The sequence below is a fragment of the Rutidosis leptorrhynchoides genome, chromosome 2 (assembly GCF_046630445.1).
Source record: "Rutidosis leptorrhynchoides isolate AG116_Rl617_1_P2 chromosome 2, CSIRO_AGI_Rlap_v1, whole genome shotgun sequence".
Classification (NCBI taxonomy): Eukaryota; Viridiplantae; Streptophyta; class Magnoliopsida; order Asterales; family Asteraceae; genus Rutidosis; species Rutidosis leptorrhynchoides.
Genome location: NC_092334.1, coordinates 205,049,351 through 205,069,834, shown reverse-complemented (window position 1 = coordinate 205,069,834; position 20,484 = coordinate 205,049,351). Strand labels below are relative to the sequence as shown.

The following is a 20,484-nucleotide window of genomic DNA, read 5'->3' as shown; positions in this document are numbered from 1 at the left end:
GTTTGTGTAATCATATTGTTTATGTAATCATAATCTAATATATAGAAATATACACATAGATTATCACGGAAATTGAACCACTCTTTCAAACTACATCTTTCTTTCTCTATCTCTCGTGATCCTCATAAAACCCTTTCTCTTTTAGACATCTTCGATCACCACTCTCATCATCTACAAAACTCAGCTTCATCACCATGAAACTACACGCCACCATAGTAGTTGTTCCTACTACCTTCTGTATCAAATCGAAAGCCATAAACCATCTTGAGTCACCATCACTTTCTTGTTCAAGGCACCACGACTAGTAAACCAATTAATCAAGGTTAACCTTCACCCTTTTTATTCCTTCCTGTTACCACCATGACACCCTCATAACCATCACTATCGAAACCCATAACCATTTTCTTGTTCCATTCGTGAATAAACCATCACCAATTAAATACCATTTAAACCGCCATCTTGTTAATACCGTTCAGTTTCTGCTTCATGACTGAAATATCATCGAGTACACCCACCAATCAACCAACTGCCCTTGTGTTCGATAACTTGTTTATTGTTGCTGCTAGCTCAGTTTCTACTGCAACCGTAAACCACCAAGCCAAACACTTTAAAGAACTGTTATTGTTGTTATGAGCTACGAATAACTACTATTAAACCGAGACCCATGATCACCATTCACTCGTCTTTCTCGAAGGTATATCGTTATCCTAACTTGAACATATTACTAGATCTTATTGATCATCACGGGTTCATATATGTTGGTTGAAAGTAATTAAAAACACTCGAAACCAACCCGTTACCATATTCTCCATCACACGTTTGACATCAACCATTAACCACCTAAATCCACCTCCACTCCACCGTGAGAAATATCACCAGCTACCACCACCATGCCACCTTGAACCAACACTTTTCTAGCTCTCTCTCTCTCTATACTTCTCTCCTAATCTTATTCGAAAAACCGCCATAGCCACCATCGAATAAAGCTGCTACTGCAGTCGATGAAGATAACCAAACCGTAACCTGTAAAAATCATAACCAAACTACTCCGACTGGTTCCTGTTACCTTTATCACAATCACCATTACTACTGCTGCTATATTCGGACTGTTTTCTGTTTCTTCTTACAAAACCGCCATTTATTTGGCTTTTATTTCCAAAACCCACTTGCTAATAAACAATACTATATGGTTGTATATTATCTCCTTGTTGGCCGACACACTAAAAAGGATTAACCCCACTTGGTTAATAGGAGTATAATATGATAATAAAGAGGAAAGTGGAGACTAATTGTTCACTTTGCTATCCTTTCGTTGCTGGTCCCATCAACAGGAAAAACACAAGATTTAAAACGCATTAGTGAATTAGATACTTAAACTATTATTGCTCGATCCTATCTTACCTTGTTTCTAATTTTAGCCGTGAACCTTTAGTTTATGCATTGGACCGATGAGTTAGGATTTGGCCGAGAGTAAACTTGGGCTGGATAATAGGATGATGATGATGAGTTGTGTTGTTGGGCCAAAAGTCTAGTTCTATTTCTGTTGGAACAAATATGAATACGATGATGATTTAGTAATTTTTGAGGAGATGATTCGAAAACTATAATCATGATGAAAGGATAAGATGATAATAATAACATAATGATTAAGTTAGTAATTAGATTAAGAATGATGCAGTTATGATTATAATCATGGCTCGGATGATATTAACAATTGATGATGATAATTATGATAACACAGTAGGGACGGTTGTTATTGAACCCAAACATCCCACCCACAACTTCTCTATTTTAGATCAATATGGGTTTGAGTAAATTATTGGACTATCAACGTTAATAATGTTACTGGACTGTGTTGGGCCGAATTATACAACGGGTCAGGTACACTAAAATTAGATTGGGCCGTAAACTTACTTGTTTTTGGACTGTGTTAATGGACTTTATAGATTGGACCTGATTATAGAGATTAGACGGTTTAGATAATGGTACCATGATTTTGAGAATGATACATAAAATGATAGGTTAATGGTGCACGATCATGAAATATTTCGAGATGATGATGATGATGATGTGATAATGCCGGTAAGATGATGATCATCACGATGATGATTATGATTATGAATAATGGAGGATTATTGTTAATGATTTAGGGTAGTGGTTAAATCAGAAATGAAATGGTAATGAAATGTTTAGGATGTTATCGGGTTAGAGGGACGTCGCAGGTTCGAGCCCAGGCATGGGCAGTTATTTTTCCTTTTTGGAGCTTGTTTCATTAAGGTAGCACTTTTAGTATTTTTGTTATTAATATTATCATTATCATATTTATTATTATTATTATTATCATTATTATTAATTAAAATTGTCATCTTATTAAGATTAACATTATTAGAAAAATTATTATTATTAGTATTATGATTAAGATTATTGATATTAGTAATATTATTTTATCTTCATATTTATTTATAGTATCATTTCTATTAAAATTACCATTTTTATAAAAATTATTATTTTCATTATTATCATATTATGACAAATAAAGATTTTATACATAAATATATTATAATTAATAGTTGTAATTATTTGATTACCATTATATGTATTAATATACATATAAATGATATAGGTTCGTGAATCCGAGGTCAACCCTGCATTGTTCAATATCGTCACATGTATTTTTACTACAAAATACAGTAGTGTGAGTTTCATTTGCTCCCTTTTTAATTGCTTTTGCAATATATATTTTTGGGCTGAGAATACATGCGCTGCTTTTATAAATGTTTACGAAATAGACACAAGTACTTAAAAATATATTCTACGTTGAGTTGTACCACTGGCATACTTCCCTGTAGCTTGGTAACTACTATTTACATGGGTATTGTAAACGCGAATCCTGTTGATAGATCTATCGGGCCTGACAACCCCAACCGGACTGGACGACCAGTATTCAACGGTTGCACAGTACTTCGTTTTGTAGGCTACACTTGGTACAGTGTAGTGAGATTTCATAATAAAGGGAATATGCGACGTTGATTAATAGTTAAGTATGGTTACCAAGTGCTCAACCACTTAGAATGCTTTACATACACTTGCGAGTGTATTATGTTTATGATTATGAAATCTTGTGGTCTATTAATATATTAAAAAGATTGTTATGATAAACCTATGAACTCACCAACCTTTTGGTTGACACTTTAAAGCATGTTTATTCTCAGGTACGAATTAAGTCTTCCGCTGTGCATTTGCTCATTTTAAGGACATTACTTGGAGTCGATCATCGCAAAGGGACCAAATGTTGATGACTTCGTCCAGGTGGATAAGGACGGGTTGTTACAGGTGGTATCAGAGCGTTGGTCCTAGCGAACCAGGTCTTGCATTAGTGTGTCTAACTGATAGTTGTTAGGATGCATTAGCGAGTCTGGACTTCGACCTTAGCTGCATATTATAAGTATTGTATATCATTCCTAGTGGAAAATTTCCTGCTAATCATTCCTAAGTCTAGACATGCCTTACTGCCTTTATTACATAGATAGTGTATAGACAAATTTATATCTTAGCGTATCTATTACGGTAAATTTTGCCTGATATCTTCCGTAAATTTCTCCGTAATTTAAGGGATCCTGGTATTATATATATCTAGGCATATTATGCATTGAGAATACCATCCAACTATCATTTGCTCTCACTAAATTTTTCATACCAAAAATCTTTTCTGTGATCGCGTACGATGGCCTCTACAAATCGACCAAGTTCTTCTGACTCCGAAGATAGCGTGACGGGAGCGCACCAACCGATCAACTACCGTGATTTCTTTAGAAAGTGGGGATGGGTTCGCGAAATACTTACCCTATGGAGAAATGAAGAAGGTACTCCATATCACGAGACGAACTTACCACCTAACGTCGGAGTGCTCGACCCGCTCACCGGCGAACCTGTTCGCAACACCGTTTATACCCTTTTTGCAAGAATTTTTCGTCTTGAGGCTACCATTAACGGAACTAGAGAAGATATCCGACCTCTACCTCACACTGATAACCAACCAGGGTTAGTAGAAGAAGTTAAAGAACTCCGAGCTCGAGTGTTAACTTTAGAGAGCACGGTACACAATTTGCAAGCACTAGCAGTATCATCAACACCAGTAACATCACCAGCCTCAGCACCAACAGCACTAGTACCACCAAGAACAACATCCGCGTCACCATCTTCGACATTTCATTCTGTACCTTGAGTATAATCATTGTTCTACATGACGTTCTACATCATTTATCTTAGTTCGACATAGTGATTATGTAACCTCTAATGTTTTAGAGATTATATATTCTTGTTCTAATGGTAAATCAGATGAGTTAATATCATATTAACTCATTAAATCCATGATTGCATCTGAAGAAAATATATATGTATATATGTTTTCATAAAGATTGTAATTAAAAATTCTTTAGTACAAAGTGTTAATTGTGAAAATATTTTAACGGGTAGGTAATACCCGAGGAATATTCAGATTTCACATTAATAAGTTACAATGTACATTCTTCGAAGCTGATTCAACAGTCGTTTACTATCCTACTTACATCCACCGATATACGTATCCGTTCATCACAGAATAACCATTTTCATTCAATTTCATATTTGGATTTTGATCTATCAGAATCCAACAAGTGGCATAATGAAGAAAACATCGGACAAAGTAAAATTTGTTAGAAACAAACGAACTAACTAATTGAAATATTGTTAAGAATCCATGCTAACTGTTCCTAGCTAACTATTCCTAGCTAACTGGTTACATTTTATTTATCGCAATTTAATTATCACAATTTACATTCTCTCAATTTTATATATCGTCATTTAATTTCTGTATTTATTTTACGCACTTTAAATAACGGGACACGTATACAAGGTTTCGACATATCATATTGACCCATCTATATATTTATCTTGGAACAACCATAGACACTCTATATGTAAATGATGGAGTTAGCTATACAGGGTTGAGGTTGATTCCAAAATATATATATAGTTTGAGTTGTGATCAATACTGAGACCGGTACACGGGTCACGATACGTATTAATTAATTCGAATGTTATATATTAAACTATGTACGAATTATTGGACTGTTAAATGTGGACTATAGACTGTGGGCAAATAATATTGGACAATTAAAATGAATTAAAATACTGATTATAACATATGAAACTAAATAATTCTTCAAGTTTGCCACTTGATTTCATCTTAAACATCCTTTGTAACTTGATTTCATCTTAAACCTCATTTGTATCTTGACGATTCCAATTTGCATTCAAACCTTTCATGATTCTTGAAAACACCTCAATCAAGAAGATGAACCAACCGCACTTCATCTACGGAAGAAAAGATTAATGCATATATTTATGCACCTGAAAAACTCTCGGAACCTGAGTAAAGGTTTAACACGTATATGCGCTAGCTCCTTTGGCGATGTTACTACCAAAAATCACTTTGCACTACCTTTCCAAAGTAGCAAATTTTATCACAGCTTCAGCAAGTCAACTCCGACTATTCATCTGAAACAACCTTTATATATATGCGTACTCTTTATTGTCACTGGGGAACCTTTTATATTCCACCATACTATCATCAGCGTTTAATCATCTAAAAACACAATTCTCCTGAAACCACCTCGGTTTGATAACCAATGATCCAGATCCGTTAACTTTGAAAATGCTGACGAAGCAGCATGTTGTAGATGATCTTAATGGCCAAAAGTTGATGATAAAGAAGGAAGTGTTAGGAACGCTCGATAGAAAATTTGGTATTGAAAAACGGATTGAGCTAACCATGAAGGAGACCAAGGAAAAATACAAGTACCAAACCCTATATTCAGAGAATTCAGGTAATTCTAGATTCGATGAAACTTTCAACGAATATCTTGCTCCATACTTATGATAAAATCTTGCGGAAAATCTTTCTTCATCAACCATCGAACTTAGAAATTCCAAAATATCATCATAAATATCTTCGATATTTCTGAAGATATTTTCATAAATATTCTCGTCCAAAATTATTTATCTCTTCGTGATATCTATATTAAATCATAAAGGAAACTACTTTAGTTTCTAAATTTCTTTAAAATTCGAGTTTGAACTATGAATGATTTTGAAGTAGTGTTGGAAATTGAAGCATGACTTAGTATAATATAATGACGTCAGGCCAACGTGGTTATATTACAGTAAGTTATGCTAAATTTCTAATGGAATGTGATGATGGTTCACATATCTTACCCTCATCATGTGCCATGTTACACGACTCTTTCATTCTACTAAATTTCTAAGCATATCACAGAAATATTTCCTTGATATTTCTGTTCTTCCGTAACTTCGACAATCTGCTAATAAATCGTGCGATTACATTTTCGTGCCGATTAGGAGATTTCTTTAAATTCCTTGAATTTTGGAAATCAACCTTGACTATGTCAGAAGTTAAGACGAATCTTTAATTTCCTCATTTCACTCTTTTGTGACAGCTTCATTCGTACGCTTCACGTAATCGAATCGTTTTATCTATCTTAATCAATAATGATAAAACTCTATTTATCAGCTCATATTCGTCATTAAAACATTTTTATTGTTAGCCATAACCACCTCACTCAAATTTAGGGACGAAATTTCTTTAACGGGTAGGTACTGTGACGACCCGGAAATTTCCGACCAAATTTAAACTTAATTCATATTCGATTTTAACACGACAAGCAAAGTCTGTTAGGTTGAGTCTCGAAAATTTTGAACTGTTTCATATATTCAATTCACCTTCGACCATTTTCGACGATTCACGAACTATTATTTGTAAATAGATAAGTATATATAAATAGGTAAATATAAATAATTATATATAATAATATTAATAAACTGTTATATGCAATTGTTGTTATAGATAATATTTAAATTAATATAAGATATAATAAAATTTAATATAAATATATAAAATATATGTGATTTCAAATCTATTTAGTAAACGATAATAACACACATCCATTATTCGATTAATATTAAATAAGTTGCGAGATTGTGAGTGTAATAAAATAAAGGATAGACGAGCCTACTCGGTCATGTTTCGCACCTTTTATGACAAAATAAATACATGAATTTAATTTAAAGTTTTGGGATCCTTTTCAAAATACTTTTATCCGCCACCGACTAGCAACGGGGCACTAAAGACTACCTCTAATAAAACGTCGGTAAGATGAAACAAGGATGAGGCTTTATTATGACACGTTTTTTTTATGTATATTATAAATTGAATTACTGTGTTTAATTTGGAGTTACTATTCTTGATTGGATCACTTTTTCATCCGTGATACTGAATTATGAATTGAAAGAGACTGTTTTTGTTTGTGTAATCATATTGTTTATGTAATCATAATCTAATATATAGAAATATACACATAGATTATCACGGAAATTGAACCACTCTTTCAAACTACATCTTTCTTTCTCTATCTCTCGTGATCCTCATAAAACCCTTTCTCTTTTAGACATCTTCGATCACCACTCTCATCATCTACAAAACTCAGCTTCATCACCATGAAACTACACGCCACCATAGTAGTTGTTCCTACTACCTTCTGTATCAAATCGAAAGCCATAAACCATCTTGAGTCACCATCACTTTCTTGTTCAAGGCACCACGACTAGTAAACCAATTAATCAAGGTTAACCTTCACCCTTTTTATTCCTTCCTGTTACCACCATGACACCCTCATAACCATCACTATCGAAACCCATAACCATTTTCTTGTTCCATTCGTGAATAAACCATCACCAATTAAATACCATTTAAACCGCCATCTTGTTAATACCGTTCAGTTTCTGCTTCATGACTGAAATATCATCGAGTACACCCACCAATCAACCAACTGCCCTTGTGTTCGATAACTTGTTTATTGTTGCTGCTAGCTCAGTTTCTACTGCAACCGTAAACCACCAAGCCAAACACTTTAAAGAACTGTTATTGTTGTTATGAGCTACGAATAACTACTATTAAACCGAGACCCATGATCACCATTCACTCGTCTTTCTCGAAGGTATATCGTTATCCTAACTTGAACATATTACTAGATCTTATTGATCATCACGGGTTCATATATGTTGGTTGAAAGTAATTAAAAACACTCGAAACCAACCCGTTACCATATTCTCCATCACACGTTTGACATCAACCATTAACCACCTAAATCCACCTCCACTCCACCGTGAGAAATATCACCAGCTACCACCACCATGCCACCTTGAACCAACACTTTTCTAGCTCTCTCTCTCTCTATACTTCTCTCCTAATCTTATTCGAAAAACCGCCATAGCCACCATCGAATAAAGCTGCTACTGCAGTCGATGAAGATAACCAAACCGTAACCTGTAAAAATCATAACCAAACTACTCCGACTGGTTCCTGTTACCTTTATCACAATCACCATTACTACTGCTGCTATATTCGGACTGTTTTCTGTTTCTTCTTACAAAACCGCCATTTATTTGGCTTTTATTTCCAAAACCCACTTGCTAATAAACAATACTATATGGTTGTATATTATCTCCTTGTTGGCCGACACACTAAAAAGGATTAACCCCACTTGGTTAATAGGAGTATAATATGATAATAAAGAGGAAAGTGGAGACTAATTGTTCACTTTGCTATCCTTTCGTTGCTGGTCCCATCAACAGGAAAAACACAAGATTTAAAACGCATTAGTGAATTAGATACTTAAACTATTATTGCTCGATCCTATCTTACCTTGTTTCTAATTTTAGCCGTGAACCTTTAGTTTATGCATTGGACCGATGAGTTAGGATTTGGCCGAGAGTAAACTTGGGCTGGATAATAGGATGATGATGATGAGTTGTGTTGTTGGGCCAAAAGTCTAGTTCTATTTCTGTTGGAACAAATATGAATACGATGATGATTTAGTAATTTTTGAGGAGATGATTCGAAAACTATAATCATGATGAAAGGATAAGATGATAATAATAACATAATGATTAAGTTAGTAATTAGATTAAGAATGATGCAGTTATGATTATAATCATGGCTCGGATGATATTAACAATTGATGATGATAATTATGATAACACAGTAGGGACGGTTGTTATTGAACCCAAACATCCCACCCACAACTTCTCTATTTTAGATCAATATGGGTTTGAGTAAATTATTGGACTATCAACGTTAATAATGTTACTGGACTGTGTTGGGCCGAATTATACAACGGGTCAGGTACACTAAAATTAGATTGGGCCGTAAACTTACTTGTTTTTGGACTGTGTTAATGGACTTTATAGATTGGACCTGATTATAGAGATTAGACGGTTTAGATAATGGTACCATGATTTTGAGAATGATACATAAAATGATAGGTTAATGGTGCACGATCATGAAATATTTCGAGATGATGATGATGATGATGTGATAATGCCGGTAAGATGATGATCATCACGATGATGATTATGATTATGAATAATGGAGGATTATTGTTAATGATTTAGGGTAGTGGTTAAATCAGAAATGAAATGGTAATGAAATGTTTAGGATGTTATCGGGTTAGAGGGACGTCGCAGGTTCGAGCCCAGGCATGGGCAGTTATTTTTCCTTTTTGGAGCTTGTTTCATTAAGGTAGCACTTTTAGTATTTTTGTTATTAATATTATCATTATCATATTTATTATTATTATTATTATCATTATTATTAATTAAAATTGTCATCTTATTAAGATTAACATTATTAGAAAAATTATTATTATTAGTATTATGATTAAGATTATTGATATTAGTAATATTATTTTATCTTCATATTTATTTATAGTATCATTTCTATTAAAATTACCATTTTTATAAAAATTATTATTTTCATTATTATCATATTATGACAAATAAAGATTTTATACATAAATATATTATAATTAATAGTTGTAATTATTTGATTACCATTATATGTATTAATATACATATAAATGATATAGGTTCGTGAATCCGAGGTCAACCCTGCATTGTTCAATATCGTCACATGTATTTTTACTACAAAATACAGTAGTGTGAGTTTCATTTGCTCCCTTTTTAATTGCTTTTGCAATATATATTTTTGGGCTGAGAATACATGCGCTGCTTTTATAAATGTTTACGAAATAGACACAAGTACTTAAAAATATATTCTACGTTGAGTTGTACCACTGGCATACTTCCCTGTAGCTTGGTAACTACTATTTACATGGGTATTGTAAACGCGAATCCTGTTGATAGATCTATCGGGCCTGACAACCCCAACCGGACTGGACGACCAGTATTCAACGGTTGCACAGTACTTCGTTTTGTAGGCTACACTTGGTACAGTGTAGTGAGATTTCATAATAAAGGGAATATGCGACGTTGATTAATAGTTAAGTATGGTTACCAAGTGCTCAACCACTTAGAATGCTTTACATACACTTGCGAGTGTATTATGTTTATGATTATGAAATCTTGTGGTCTATTAATATATTAAAAAGATTGTTATGATAAACCTATGAACTCACCAACCTTTTGGTTGACACTTTAAAGCATGTTTATTCTCAGGTACGAATTAAGTCTTCCGCTGTGCATTTGCTCATTTTAAGGACATTACTTGGAGTCGATCATCGCAAAGGGACCAAATGTTGATGACTTCGTCCAGGTGGATAAGGACGGGTTGTTACAGCTGTGTAGAGCTATTGATACCCTTATTGTATAGCTATGTAAGGCTATGTTAGTGTAGTGCCTTTGGTGCCTTTAGTGAATAGCTTGTTGATGTTATTGCTGCTTTGTTAGTTGAATTACTGCCTAGCTCTGTATGTTACAGATGTGTAGTGTTATATTATATGATAGCTGTGTAACGCTATGTCCACATGCCTGTGACTGATGCACGATCCCTAAAAGATAGGCTTGGTACTTGATAGTAATATCTGTTGGAATATCTCATTCACTTAGCGTTGTGCTAATCCCCCACATATTCTCCCCTGCAGTTTATATTGTTTTACATGCTAGGGACGTGAGAAGATACCCGTCCTTCGGTTATGTTTGACACACTGAAGAACTCTGATGTTTAATATAACTATGTATAACTGTTTTGAAAAGTAACACCAGTTGTATTGTAATATATAAATGTTTATGCTTTAAATACTTCCGCTGTGATTTAAAAAAAAAAAAGTACGGTGTTACAAATATGGAATGGGATTTTGGGTTTGTAAATTCCCTTAATGAGTATCAAAATGGTCAACTTCAAAATTTATTGGCTTTGTTAAATGGTAAAGTTTTTGATTTTTCAAAAGAAGATGAGTTTCAATGGGTACATTCGGTTGATAAAGTATACACGGTTGCGGAATGGGTGCGAGTGATGATTTCTTCTAATGTTGTTAATGATATCGATTGACTTCATTTGGTATGGGATAAAATTGTTCCAACAAAGATAGCTATTTTTCATTGGCAAACGGTTCAAGAAGGTGTTCCGGTTAAAGAAGTTTTGGGTTATAGAAGGTGTCTTCGGGACATCACGAATGATAAATGCGGATGGTGTCTTGCTCATGTCGAGTCGATAGACCATCTATTCCTACATTGTTCATGGTCATACAAGGTATGGTCGTCTCTTTTTAATTGGTGGAATGTTTGTTGGATTCTCCCTTCGAATATTCTAGAGTTTTCTCATGATTGGTGTGATGGTTTGGGGATTAGGGCGAAAATTTTTTGGAAACTTATTAGTCCGGCTACTATATGGACTATATGGATGGCGCGTAACGAATTGGTTTTTAACGGATCATACATGTGTTGGGTCGCAAGTGTGGAGCGTATAAAGATAAAGGTTTTTCAATGGCTACCAATTTTATTTATAGGCAAATCAACCTTGGGTATTTGTCTAATTATGTTTTGTAGTCTCTGTTTAAATAGTTAATGCTTGTATGGTGTATGTATGGGTACTGTAGCCAAGTTTCTTTACTCATGGATGCTTCATAGTGCATATCAAAAGGGCAAGTCATTGTAAGCCCTCTTTGACCATTTTGTAATTGTTTCTCAATTCTTCACTGATTTGGTGAAGGTTGATTTAATGTTATTTACAATGTTTTGCTAAAAAAAAATAAAACAAAAAAAAAAAAGCTAACAAACGCCTACATACATCTAAAATAAATACTCGTAGTTTTCTTTCTTTCTTTTATTTTCTAAAACAGATAAATAAATAAAAAAACAAATAAAAAATAATAGCCCCACGAGGTCAGTTATCAAATAGATACAAGACACCAAAGTAACCCCATGCTTTTCATCCATACCTTATAGTCTCTCCCAAGTCGCCTATTCACACTCAAACTCGTTCTCTATCACACAATTACACTATTCATTTTAATTTCACACTAAAATGCATTGCCTAACAAACTAAAGGAGTAACCAAACAATTCACAAAAAATGGGAAAAGCTTCAAAGTTCTTCAAATCACTACTAGGATTCAAATCAAACGACACGCCCACGTCTCGTTCACAATCTAAAAAGCAACTAAAACGACGATGGAGCTTCATGATATCTCGTAGAGAAAGTCCTTGTCATCCAACTAATTCAAATTCTCTCGGAATAACCTCAATCCATAACAATCATCATAATGTGAATCAACATGAAGATCCTAACAAGCATGCAATTGCGCTTGCTGCGGCTACTGCTGCAGTAGTTGATGCAGCAGTAGTCGCAGCTCAAGCGGCTGCAGAGGTTGTAAGGATGACTAGTAGAACCAACGGGTATGGTTCTCGTCGGGAATTGGCTGCTATTCAAATTCAATCACGATTTCGAGCTTATTTGGTATGTATGGTAACACTTGATTTATTTGTTTAATTATATTAGATAATTACATTAGTACATTAAATATTAATTACTCAATTTGTTTAGACAGAATATGTTATAGTTAGGCCGTTTTGTCAAAGGTAGTATTTCACTAGCTTCTAATCCCACTTTAAGGGTTTATAAATTAGTTTATGAACGAATTATAGGATTATTTGTCTTGTTTTTATATACAGAGCTTTTTCTAATGTGTATGACACATATTAAATACTCCTTATATCAGAATATTTAATACGTATATAGGAAATGTAAATATTATAAAGAACAAAATTATTAATATTACGAGTAATATTAATAATTAATAATAATAATGAATTTTAAAACCTTATAATTGAATAGTGGACACCGTAACTGAAACTTAAGATATATTAATTACCAAATACTTTTTAACAATATATCACAATTAATGGACATTTGATTTAGTGAATTATTGAATAGACATGATAACATATGTCCCATGAAGTTTAATGTTTATTATAGTTTATTAAAATTAAAATGGCAGGTAAGCTGTCATGATCTTCTACTAAAATTGATAGTTTTGTACAGTTACTTAATTTAAATTTTTGTAACGATATATCACAATTAAGTGCAAAACTAATTCTAGTAACGTACTTAAATAGATGTGACATGTTTGTAACAATTTCTAACAACTTGATAGAAAACGACTAAGCTGTCTTCTTAACGTTTCCACTGTCAAAACGTAAACAACACTTCAGCGTTATAAATGGTAACCTACATGTGCGCTATATTTATTGAATACTAACGTTACACTTAAAAAGGAAATAGTGTAACGTTACAAGCATTTTTTTTTTTTTTTACATAAGTCACATAAAATTGTAATTGTAAATATATACCATAGGGTGGGGGCTAACAGTATTGAGATGTATCTTTAAACATGGGGTTATAGTAAATATTCATGAAAAATTTTGTTATGAGATGTGCGAGTAGAATAAATACAAGGTTATATATTCCTATATATGATAGATGTATAGGCACCGAGAGGATTGAGGGCTTTGAAAGCAATAGTGAAATAGTCTATGGTTTATTGGTAATAACTAGTTTACTAACCCTCGCTTCGCGCAGGGGGTTCGGTTTTCAATGTATTTTAGTGCGTTTAGTTTGTAAAATTATTTCGTGGTTAACGATGATGTCGTTGAAGCGCAACTCGAGTCGAACTAAAAGGAATAATCCGTGAAAGATTTAAATGTTATTTTAAATTAACAATATATGTGCATCTCCGCGTTTCGCTATGGAATTGTCGACTTTTAAAAATTTAACGCAAAATCAACGTGTATGAAAAGTACCTCAAATATTTAGCGTTTTTTAAAAAGAGTCTATTTTGCGTATAGTTAGTGACATTGTGTTCCTAAAATTATTTCGAGTTTAACGATGGTGTCGGAAAAATTTAACTCGTTGCGAGCGAGAAGATATGACCCGTTGAATATTTGGGTGGAGTTTAGTTAAGATTTTTTGATGAAAATGATTATTTGACACTTTAACCCACTGTTTGGGGGGCCGATTTTAATTTTTAAACAGAGTTTGGGGTTTTTTTGGAAAAAGGAAAAAAAGGTGAAAACAAAAAAAAAAAAAACAAAAAAAACGATGAAAAGACGAAATATATTATATAATATTATTATAATAACAATAACGGGGAGGCGAGGCGGGTCGGGGGTAAGGTTGGGGGGTGTTTTGTATTTTCTCGAGGGTGTGGAGTTTTTTAGTAAAATTGAGGAGAGGGCTAATTCGTACGTTGAATAAAGTTTGAGGTCCATTAGTGTGAGATTGAGGTAGTCCAAATAGTACTATTTATTTGGACTATCTCAATTAGATATGTAGTATAATATGTATGTATCAAAATATAGTACATGACAATTAATTAATAATTTAAAGTTGTGTTATTTAATTGTACAATTATTTTAAGTGTACTAATGATGAGCTATATTTAAAAGATCCTCGCAACATTTATCACTTATATACTTTTTGGTACAGTATATAGTATTTTTGATATAAATTTTGTGAAGATGATAGAATAAATTGATTTATAGGCAAGGAGGGCATTGAGGGCTTTAAAAGCATTAGTGAAGCTGCAAGCGGTTGTGAGAGGTCACATTCTAAGAAAACAAACTGCAGATATGATGCGAGGTTTGCAGGCTTTGATACGGGCCCAGGCCCGTGCACGCGCATTGAGGTCCCAAATCTCTGATTTAACCACCAAGCCCACCTCACATTTACACCATCATCATGTAACCCCTTCTTCCAATTTTTTCCCTCTAGATTTTTGAATTTGAACTTGAACTTGAACAACCAATACCAACTATTATTGAATTAACTTCAAAATTTTCAAACTTGCGAGTTATCGGTTACGTGCATACAATTATACACTTTAAAATAGCCGTTTTGTCATTTTTATAGGCTCTGTTTAATAAATAACTGTGCGTCTTTTATATACGAAAGTTTTTCATATATAATAATAAGTTCAATAATACTAAAAACATTATAAGTCATTTATCAAAATAATAGTTAATGTAATATCAAATAAAAAGGGACCTGGGTTTGTAATGTAGAACTATATTTTTTGAGTCGTTATAGATATTAGGTTTGTGTGATTGCACATCATGCATGTCCTAATATCCGGCCTTCCACTTCGATAAACGTCACTTTAGAGTCAACATATAACCTCTATGTGAGACTTTATAACGTTTTGATTTGAATTGATACCGACATTTTTAGAGCATCTTTACATTGTAGTAACCTACTGTCTTTTACTTGCAGGGACCTCCAACACCTGAAAAAGTCGAACACTTTCCACATACTAAACACGATCATCGTTCGACATCAAAGGTATTATGATTAATTACAAAAAGTTTCAATTCAAAATGACTATTGTATTATTCAAGTCTAATGTGCTATTTTATTGTACAATGTAAACAAAATATATTAAGAAATAGTCTTGTTACATGTTTTAGTCAAGATGTAGTTTCCTATGGGATTTTCATAAACACAATTGCTAATCGAAAAAGTAATGTCTAATGTTACATTTTGATGTAACCAAATATCGAATGCAGAGGAACGGCTCAAAATCTTACGCTCTAGGTATAACTAGTAAAGAAAGTACGTTTCTTGACGGTTCAATCCTTGACCACCAAAACGACAAAATTGTTGAAGTCGATACAATTGAGCACCGCGTAATGACTAAAGGACGAAAGCACTTTCAACCGGACCACGTCAATTTCGCGTATAGTCAAAGTTTGACCACATCAAGAGGATCAACATTCCAACCAACAATCTCAACTCCTTGTGCATCTTGTGAAGTGAACTCTTACGACGATTCGTTAAGAGGTGGCGTTTCTACACCTGTTCAAAGTGATGGTCCGAGTAGCTGCATTAGCAGCAGATACTCGGGCCACCCAAGTTACATGGCTAACACCGAGTCATCACGGGCTAAAGTTAGATCATTAAGTGCTCCACGACTTAGACCTCAACTCGAGGTTTCTAATGTGACAAAAAAGGATTCGGGTAATAAATTTGTGTCCAATAAGCAAAAAGTTACAACCGTAAGAGAAAGTTTCACTAAGAAGGCTTATCCAGGATCGTGCCGGCTTGATCAACTTGGAATGCCTGTCTATGATACCGAAGAAAGCGAGTTTTGTGGTAGTTATTGGAATTAATTAGTCGTTCTCAAAATGTAGTATGATCATGAAGAATGAACGATGTTTTAGGAATATACAATTTATAGAAGAAATGTTCAACTTTCATATTATTGTATTGTTTGTATTGATAACTAGAGTAGTTTCTATAAATAAACGTTAGATGACAATTTTAGCTGCCCAATTTAAGAAACGAAAATAGACCATAGACCACAAGAATTAAATGAAACATCAAAGTATAATAATTTTAACCACAACTTTAGCAACTTAATCCGAAATGAAACCAACACCTAAATTTCCTCCCATTGCTGAATCTGAAAAAGATTCCGGTAATGGGGGAGTTAAATGATGTGCCACCACCACCAACACCGGAGCAGAATCAGCCGCCACCAACACCGCCACCAATACCGCCACCCAGTGGCCTTATACGATCTTCCTATAAAAAAGGGAAGCAAACAAAAGTTTTTCGGGTTGTTAGGTCGGTTTTTAGATCGTTCCCAATTATGTCACAATCATCATGCAAGATTGTGTTGCCTAGTGGCCATCTGCCAGACGGCCACCGAGGAACAAATTGTGTCACGGGCACTTTGTATGGATACAAAAATGGCCGTGTTAGCCTTGCGATACAAGAGAATCCTAAAACGGCACCAATCATGATTCTAGAATTGGAACTTAAAACGGATGAGATACAAAATGAAATGAATTTAGGGATGGTTCGAATCGCATTAGAATGTGAGAAGCAATTGGATAAGGACAACAAGGTTAAGCTTTTAGAAGAACCGTTATGGACAATGTTCTTTAACGGTAAAAAGGGCGGTCTAGGGGTGAAACGGGATGCAACGGAAGATGATTTGAACATTATAGAGTTGCTTCGGTCGGTGTCAATGGGTGCCGGAATGTTGCCCGGAAAATCTGACGTGGAAGGTCCAGATGGTGAGATAGCATACATGAGGGCCCACTTTGACCGTGTAGTAGGATCAAAAGATTCAGAAACACTTTACATGTTGAGTCCTGATGGCAATAATGGCCCTGAATTGAGTATTTTTTTTGTAAGGATATGATCTTGATTTGTTTACTCCATTTTCTTATATAAGTCAATTTAGTTGTGTTTTGTAAGTTTATTATTAGACTGTTTTTTCAAATGTTTCGGAGCCAAATATATATGGATGGTTGATGTTGGATATGAACATAAACATATCTTGATATAATAGTTTATTTTCAAAAACGTGAATGTATCATTTATCATCCTTTGAAGAAAAAAAAACTATACAAACCAGCAACTAATTACAAGTACAGATATATTGATTCAAGACGGGTTACGATAAATTCCATCAATAAAGACGAAATGAACGAAAAACAAAATTGTTAGCATACTCTTGGTTATTCATTAACACTAACCGAAGATGATGGTGCAATTAGCCAGTAAGATTTTCAAAAAGTTCCAGAAGATGAGCATTAGTGAGCTTTGTCCTTTTACTGATCTCGGTTTTCTTCTTTTTCTTCTGTTTTGGTTTACTTGATACATTACCGTTCTGAGCCATAACTCTCCTTCTAGCAGTGTTTGTGGCGGGCTTCATACCGTTCTTTTGTAGGTCCCGCTCAATATCCAACATGTCTCGTGGCAATTCAATTGCCCTAAATAGTTGTTTCAATTCATCATCAACCTTGATAGAGAGTTTAGGATCATTTGGGTACGCTATTTCTTCATGAGAGTCCAAATTTGACAGAAGCCAGATCTTTCGCTCAGATGTCAGAGCCTGAGTTTCAAAAAAACATTATATAGATTATCCCTCATAAGCTAGTAGAGAGATGAATTACCGTTTTATAATTGGCAATAAATAAATTAATAAAGATTAAAAAAAATACCTTTAAATCATCCATGACAGTTGGGTAGGCATCCTTAAGATCAGCATAAGCAATACCCTCGGGAAATGTCGTTATTAAACGTAAAAGTTCTTCCTGGTCTCTGACGTTATGTTTCGACTGCACATATAGAATTAATTCAGCGAATGCTTGAGGCCATTAAAATGTAGACAACTTCAACAGAAGCACAATAATGTGAAGTGACTCATAACTAAAGGTAAATAAAGAACAGGGCCCAGGCAAGTTTGGTAACTGGTAAAAATGAAAAAGTTGGCGAGTTGGAAAAGGTCAACGAGAAACATTGTTAAATTCCCGTAATTTTATAGCTTTGTTATAAAGAAATAGATTGTCAAATGCAACAACAAAAACACTATTTCAATAACACTTTGGCTTCATTAAAAAAATTATGCTGAAGTAAAGTTAAGTTAGAAGGTTTTTAGTATTCTGACCTCATACAATGTATGCAGCCCAACAAGATTACTCGTTGGTTGTTTCCAACCCATACATACATAAATTGGTTAAAAATTACTACATCAGCTCATGGTGATGTACCATTAGAAAGGCACAAAACCCTAACAGTAGCATATATATCTTAAAACTAACAATTACCTTGTAAGAGAAGCACTTTCCGTCGTAATTCACTTTTGGATTCTTTGCTAAACTCTCGAACACAGCCTTGTTGCATTTGACATCAACATAGCAAGCTTCATTTATTTGCTCAGCTGTAAGGGATTTCCTTGACTGTACATTTGGCAAAACTAGCTTAAATAAGCATTAAGCAATTGTCATGATACTATAACCATAAACGCATATGGTTCATCATCTCACAATCATAATTCAAACATATTATTTGTGGTTTCATACTGTAAATTTGTACCGATTATGTGAGTACTATATGAATGATGAAGCGAATAATGACAAAGCATAAGTTTAAAACATAGGAAACTATAAAATACAAAATAGAAAAGAAGTTCAAAGCTAACTTCGATAGTGGAACATGAACAAATCTGTTTATTTGAGTCTAAACACTACAAATCTGTCTCTATCTGCCGTTAACAGAAAACACAGCCAACATATTTTTCTGATGCTAAAGAGCAATTTCAATCAATAAATGAATACTAAAAGCACTGGACAATATAAACAGAAACAAGCTTTATACCTCAAACAGTAGATCAATAACTCGTTTGATCTGAGCTCCAACAGGACTATTCCTTACATAATTAATATGTTGCAACCTCTCCGTATCTTTAGAAAACTTAACCACAGGAACAGGCGTTTTGGTTATGGTGCTAGCAGAAACAACTCTAGGAGTAAAATTTGTTGTTGTCATCTTATTACTTGTTTTCGAACTTGCAACGTCCGTAAGAGTCGACTGGCATTCCACTTGCTGCTTCTTAAACCTATTCAACTTCTCTTGCAGCGATCCCATTCGACCTCACTTCGTCACCTAATTACACATACATCAAATACTTATATCTAAGCTCAAGCAATTCATATATGGATGTGTACATACATACATACATGTATATGGACACGTACGAGTAAATTTATTCTATTCTTTCAGTTTATTATCAAATCAACTGTATGATTATTGTAAACGCATATAACGAGATTTCATACAAGAATGAATAAAACATAATAATAATTTGTTCAGGTAGGGTTCAATGTGATAAGCGCTTCATAGCACTGAATAGCTAATACTGTATTCAATAATAATCAGGGTATATACATAAAAGACGGTACCTGTATATCTAAAATTAGGGTTTTAAAAGAGATAATTCGATATAGAATTGGGAAACTTGTACGCAGATTGTGAAATTTGATGTAATTGAGGGTTAGGGTTGTATGCATGTTATGTCGCCATTAAATAATTGAAAATATGATTTCGAGATTTTGAGAGAGATTTAGGGTTTCAATCGTTTGACGTAGAAAAATGTATGTATTACGGTTACAACAGAACAGAACCGAACAGAACAGAACGAATGAGATTTGGGCGTATAATATATACTGAGTATGGAATGGAATTAGGGTGCAGTGAGGGTATGGTAACAGGGGGTTATATTCACGTGAAAACCGCGAAACTTAACGGAATGTATTTGAGACTAAACAATCCCATCACATTTCC

The 20,484-nt window shown here is 34.0% G+C and overlaps 4 protein-coding genes across 4 annotated transcripts; 3 read left to right on the top strand and 1 right to left on the bottom strand.

The window, feature by feature from the left end:
* Positions 1-11,197: 11,197 nt before the first annotated feature.
* On the top strand, positions 11,198-11,982 carry LOC139888524 (uncharacterized). Its single transcript, XM_071871529.1, has 3 exons — positions 11,198-11,338; positions 11,441-11,830; positions 11,917-11,982. Exons 1-3 carry the CDS (start codon positions 11,198-11,200, stop codon positions 11,980-11,982), a joined length of 597 nt encoding a protein of 198 aa, XP_071727630.1.
* Positions 11,983-12,301: 319 nt separating this feature from the next.
* On the top strand, positions 12,302-16,666 carry LOC139891655 (protein IQ-DOMAIN 22-like). The gene is made up of 4 exons (XM_071874632.1): positions 12,302-12,810; positions 14,895-15,092; positions 15,622-15,690; positions 15,915-16,666. The coding sequence occupies exons 1-4, from the start codon at positions 12,427-12,429 to the stop codon at positions 16,515-16,517; spliced, it is 1,254 nt and encodes a 417-aa protein (XP_071730733.1). The 5' UTR covers positions 12,302-12,426; the 3' UTR covers positions 16,518-16,666.
* Positions 16,667-16,828: 162 nt separating this feature from the next.
* Positions 16,829-17,557, top strand: LOC139888523 (protein MIZU-KUSSEI 1-like). The gene has a single exon (XM_071871528.1). The coding sequence runs from the start codon at positions 16,829-16,831 to the stop codon at positions 17,555-17,557; it is 729 nt and encodes a 242-aa protein (XP_071727629.1).
* A 354-nt stretch (positions 17,558-17,911) lies between these two features.
* Positions 17,912-19,788, bottom strand: LOC139891654 (uncharacterized). The gene is made up of 4 exons (XM_071874631.1): positions 19,519-19,788; positions 18,969-19,100; positions 18,363-18,479; positions 17,912-18,253 (listed from the first exon to the last, which is right to left on the bottom strand). The coding sequence occupies exons 1-4, from the start codon at positions 19,786-19,788 to the stop codon at positions 17,912-17,914; spliced, it is 861 nt and encodes a 286-aa protein (XP_071730732.1).
* Between the last annotated feature and the right edge of the window lie 696 nt (positions 19,789-20,484).

Bases quoted from the DNA above. Each gene is read 5' to 3' on its own strand.
- LOC139888524 (XM_071871529.1), top strand. From the start codon at position 11,198: ATGGAATGGGATTTTGGGTTTGTAAATTCCCTTAATGAGTATCAAAAT. The intron at 11,339-11,440 runs GTATACACGGTT...GTTCCAACAAAG, and splicing joins GGGTACATTCGGTTGATAAA to ATAGCTATTTTTCATTGGCA. The intron at 11,831-11,916 runs GTTTTTCAATGG...CTGTTTAAATAG, and splicing joins TGGAGCGTATAAAGATAAAG to TTAATGCTTGTATGGTGTAT.
- LOC139891655 (XM_071874632.1), top strand. From the start codon at position 12,427: ATGGGAAAAGCTTCAAAGTTCTTCAAATCACTACTAGGATTCAAATCA. The intron at 12,811-14,894 runs GTATGTATGGTA...ATTGATTTATAG, and splicing joins CACGATTTCGAGCTTATTTG to GCAAGGAGGGCATTGAGGGC. The intron at 15,093-15,621 runs GTAACCCCTTCT...TTTTACTTGCAG, and splicing joins CACATTTACACCATCATCAT to GGACCTCCAACACCTGAAAA.
- LOC139888523 (XM_071871528.1), top strand. From the start codon at position 16,829: ATGGGGGAGTTAAATGATGTGCCACCACCACCAACACCGGAGCAGAAT.
- LOC139891654 (XM_071874631.1), bottom strand. From the start codon at position 19,788: ATGGGATCGCTGCAAGAGAAGTTGAATAGGTTTAAGAAGCAGCAAGTG. The intron at 19,101-19,518 runs GTATAAAGCTTG...CCAAATGTACAG, and splicing joins TTATTGATCTACTGTTTGAG to TCAAGGAAATCCCTTACAGC. The intron at 18,254-18,362 runs GTATTTTTTTTA...TTTGAAACTCAG, and splicing joins CTGTCATGGATGATTTAAAG to GCTCTGACATCTGAGCGAAA.